Source organism: Protomyctophum bolini, assembly GCF_963924005.1.
Source record: "Protomyctophum bolini genome assembly, chromosome: 17".
Taxonomy (NCBI): Eukaryota; Metazoa; Chordata; class Actinopteri; order Myctophiformes; family Myctophidae; genus Protomyctophum; species Protomyctophum bolini.
In genome coordinates, this window is record NC_137878.1 from 8,178,200 (window position 1) to 8,182,929 (window position 4,730).

Below are 4,730 nucleotides of genomic sequence, written 5' to 3' on the forward strand. Positions count from 1 at the left end.
CGTGCGTGTGTGTGCGCGCGCGTGCGTGCGCGCTGTGTCGTTCGCGCAGGGCTTGTAAGTGCAACCAACAATTGAAAGCCTGCTTTCCACAATCTGATTTTGTTGGCTGTGCATGCAGCGCTGTGACAGAATTAAGAGATCGAGAGGACCTCAGGAGGACCAGTTATAGATTCTCTAGATCAAAAAGAACAACAACATGGATCGCTATTCCGCTATACTGTATTGTTCTCTCGGTCTCACCAGCTGGTTCCTCCACAGCAGCAGCAGCAGCAGCTTGTAAAGGTCTTTTGGATATGATATGAGACAGTACAGTAGCCTATGACTGACCTATAACTTGACGGTACGCTAAATTGAGCGTCAGTTCAGCGGCACAGCGCTACGCGATGCTGCATGCACGCCGGACAGTGTTGTGAATGGATATGGACGGTCGAACGCCGGGGCGAAACCAAATCAGTGAAGACCTGAAGACACCTGCACCATCCCCACCGCCACCGTCCACCACACACGATTTATGATGCCGGCGACCGAACGACTTTTAGTAGCATCAAGTGACGGCGAGGGTCGGAGCTCATCCTTCATAATAGAGTTGTAGTTAAGACTACACACATCGCGTCGCGACGTGTGGGACACAGGTGTGTGTGTTTTTTTGTACCTCTCGCGCAGACTGAAAGGATAAACATGCATTTTGTGTGCCATGTGGAATGGATGGATGTATATAGGCTATACCTGGTTGATTTGTTAGTTTCGGGCTGACGGCTGTTGACGGCTCCTCCACCGCATGCTCCATGAGCGTTCACGTACGTTGCGCTGGTGGGGCTGAAACAGGTTGGTCTTTTTGCTTTGGGAAACTTCATCGTAGTAGAGGATTTATAATGAACAAGATTGCTCGCTTTATTTGGTCCCGCAAATGAACGGAATGAGACAGCGTTACTTTTCCATGCATGGAGATCCGGGAGGTTTGTCATGTTGAAAGGTGTCGCAGCACGCACTAGCACTATACCAGAAGTCAAGTGTGTGTGTGTGTGTGTGTGTGTGTGTGTGTGCGTGTGTCCTCGATCGTCGCATTTTAGTTTTTTGTGTGAAGGTCATTTCTAAATTCTGACCCGGATTTACTCCCCACCGCCCAGTCCCGTTGGAGTCGGACAGAACAGAAGCATGTATACATTACAGGTCACTATATGTTATTGTAGTGTGAGACGAAATAGTTTTTGTCTGACATTATCAACAATGTTAAAGTGGCCCTCTTAACCTAAAAAAGAAAGTCCTAAATCATAATGTAACCTATTGTTAATTTGTTGCTCTTATTATAATGCTACACTGTCTTACCCTTATTGTCTTATACTCTCCATTGATCCTCAGGTGTGTGTGTGTGTGTGTGTGTGTGTGTGTGTGTGTGTGTGTGTGCGCGCGTGCGTCTGTGTGCGTGCGTGCGTGTGTGTGATCGGAGGTGTCACTAAAAGGACGCCCCAACAAGATGGACTCCTGCAACGGAACCAGGCCACCCGATCGAGGCTGCGATCCGGTGCTCGACACCCGGCCTCCCCCGGCCAAGCTGGCCAGGTTGGACCAGAACCACGAGAGGAGCAGGCAGGGGGGGAGTCCAGGGCCCAAAGCCCCGGTTCCTCCTCCTCCTCATCCTCCTCCTCCTCCTCCTCCAGCCCAGAAACCCGCTTCGCCGAGGCCACTGAGCAAGAGCTGGCATAAGAGAGGTATGCATTGTTGTTGCCCAGTTATTATAGCTATATGGACCAGAGCTATCCACACTTTTCCTGGGCTGTGTGTGCTCCAGTTCCTGTTGATTTAATTGGATATCATTGGTCATCTGACCAGTTTCATTGGCTTTCATTGGATCAAATCGACAGGAACTGGAGCACACACAGCCCAGGAAAAGTGTGGATACTGTATATAGCTGCCTATATAGTCAGAGAGAAAGAGAACCATTATATGGGAGATGGTTATCAGTGTTGTTATCAGATGAAGTTCCGTCTGATTCCAGGAAGTATAGATGAAACAGATAAGGCATATATAGTTACTCTTTGTTGTTGTTAGTCGATGTTATATAGTCAGCCCAACTCTGCTGGAGTGTGGTGGTGGTCACTGGCTGGGAATATTTACTCAATTTTCACAGTCGCGCGAGTTTCACGATCGTGCAAGATTGGGGAAATAATCCCAATACCACAGTCACACAGTTATTTAACTCTTGATTTGGTTTGATTTGATTTAGCTCAGTATAAAAACGATACAAAAGGGAAAGTAGAGAGAGACAATAGAAAAGGAAAGTGCTAGGAGGAGACAAGAAGCCCAAAGGGCTTATTATATACGATGATATTATTATACGGATAACATGATTGCATAGTATAAAGAAAAGGCCGAGAACATGATTGAAAAGACACTTACTTTATTATCGAGACAGTATTGTCAACATAGTTGTCATATCGGCTTCTATTATTATGCAAAAAAAATTATAATAAAAATAAATAACAAAACAGGGAAGAGATAATAATCAGAATAAGAATAAGAATAATTTAAGTGATCGGATTAATCAGAACATAAACAACTTCAATTTGTTCTTCTATGAATTAACCCAGTCTGGGCCGGGAACCCCTTTTGGTGTTTTATAACAATAAGCATTATGTTATAATTTTAGCTATTGAAAAATAGCAGATCTACAAGCTCATAAAACGCCACCGAGTGGCGCGCTACGAGCTTGTATAGGTCTGCTATTTTCTGAAAAATCGTAAAAATGCGGCACAAATCTTTGCATATTATATATTCTTTCAGAGCCAACGTTTGTTTTCTTTTTTTTCGACGTCAGGTCTAAATGGGTTAAGAGAGTACCAGGTCTTATTCCCTAACTTGAGTAAACTAAAGACCTGGAGGCGTGATCAATGCCATTTGGCTATTCTGAGTGGCCAAAGAGCATTGACCACGCCTCCAGGTCTTTAGTTTACTCAAGTTAGGGAATAAGACCTGGTACTTAAGACACGCAAAATACAGCCCAGAGACAGAGTTGCAGACCAGTGGAGCATATAGTGTAGTACCTCATGTATTTGATGGAAAACCGGTACGACAAAAGGTGGAGCATGAAGATGAGTATATAGCCTGTGTCTATAGTGTTGTGTTTGTCAATTTGAGTGTCATGATTGTCCCGTACCGTCGACCCATACCTATAGGGAGCCTGCTGCCCGTGTTCTGTGTGGTGGAGCACCGGGAGAGCCCGGCCGCCAGGGAGAGGGAGAGGAGAGAGGAGCACGCCGAATTCGTGCTGGTCAGGAGGGACCTGCTGTTCAACCAGCTGATAGAGATGGCCCTGCTGTCCCTGGGTTACTCGCACAGCTCCGCGGCGCAAGCCAAAGGTATACGCACGCACGCATGCACGCGCACACACACATACACACATACACAGACACACGCCATCATCATCATTTTTCGACCGCGGTCGAGATAATGGATTTCAAAATGCCACGCCAGACTTCCCGGTCCTTCATTGCCATCATCATCCCCCCGTTCTTGATTACTGATGCATGTGTCCCTATATAGCGATGATGACATGATCAGGGAACGACATGTTTTCTATACCTCTGGTCTGCTTTGAGGCATATAGGATTCCACCAGAGAAGAAGGGGAAGATATAACCTCATGATCAGCTCAGCGGCCGGCAAACGGTGTTCTTCTGGATCAGACTAGTGAAGACTATAGTGAAGAAACACGGGGAAGGTTGCCATATATTAGAGAAGTCGATGGGTGCGGCTCTTCTCTTCCAAGAGAGATTTTGCGCTCTCATTTATTAGAAGACTTGGTGTTAAGTGCCATCCAGCCGTTTTCTCTAATATGTTTGAAAGTGAACATGTCTCGGAGCCATAGTGTAGAATCGGCTCGATGGTCGCCCTAAACATTCTTACTACACACGCACGCACGCACACACACACACACACACACACACACACACACACACACACACACACACACACACACACACACACACACACACACACACGCGCATACACACGCATACAAAAGGCGGTGTACTATATGCCCTGGCAAAGTGCAGGTACAGACACACTATTATGCTCAGCAGCCATAACCACATGTAGGTGTGCTGAAGAGCCTCTCTCTCAGTCGGCTCGCGTGAATATTTATCACCCTCTATATCCTCCACACACACGTCGGCCTACTGTAGCTGCACTAACTTATTATGTATCTTCCTCTGTATAATTACCATCACTCTGTTCCTATGTGTCTGCATGCTTGCCTTTGCAAAATGGAGTGTATACGCTCAGTGTTCTTTACGAGCACGCTGCAGCCGCCGTGGCAATGGGGATGCGTGTTCGGTGTGTAGTATTTACAGCCGTTACTGTACATGTAGCATTATCATTTGTCACGACTACACACTGGCACATTAGACCCACGCACATGGTTCCTCGCTTCCTTCCCCCCCCCCCCCCCCTCGGTAAGTATTGTATATTTTATCAGCGCTGCGCGCTAACGTCGAAATATTACAAGCGTGACATTTATAATATCTGTGGTCTAGTTTTACTCTGCTTGTCTTGTACGCGTTGTATATATACGACTGCGAGTCCTGTGTGCGCATTTTGCCCCGTGGCCCTCTGAGTTCAAAGGAGCAGCAGTTCACCCAAAAAAGGACTTATTTATCTATGCCTGTATATTTTGTATTAACCCATTCTGACCTGAGATCAGATTCATACGAGGTTTCCACTGGACACACACTG

At 46.4% G+C, this 4,730-nt stretch overlaps 1 protein-coding gene across 1 annotated transcript in view; it reads left to right on the forward strand.

The window, feature by feature from the left end:
- Positions 1-1,474: 1,474 nt before the first annotated feature.
- Positions 1,475-4,730, forward strand: part of satb1a (SATB homeobox 1a) — a gene marked incomplete at both ends in the record, with an annotated part of 25,747 nt that continues 22,491 nt past the window's right edge. Inside the window, 2 exons of the mRNA XM_080787059.1 lie at positions 1,475-1,709; positions 3,174-3,356. Of these exons, the coding sequence (XP_080643185.1) occupies positions 1,475-1,709; positions 3,174-3,356 (418 nt within the window). The remainder of the gene's footprint in view (positions 1,710-3,173; positions 3,357-4,730) is intronic.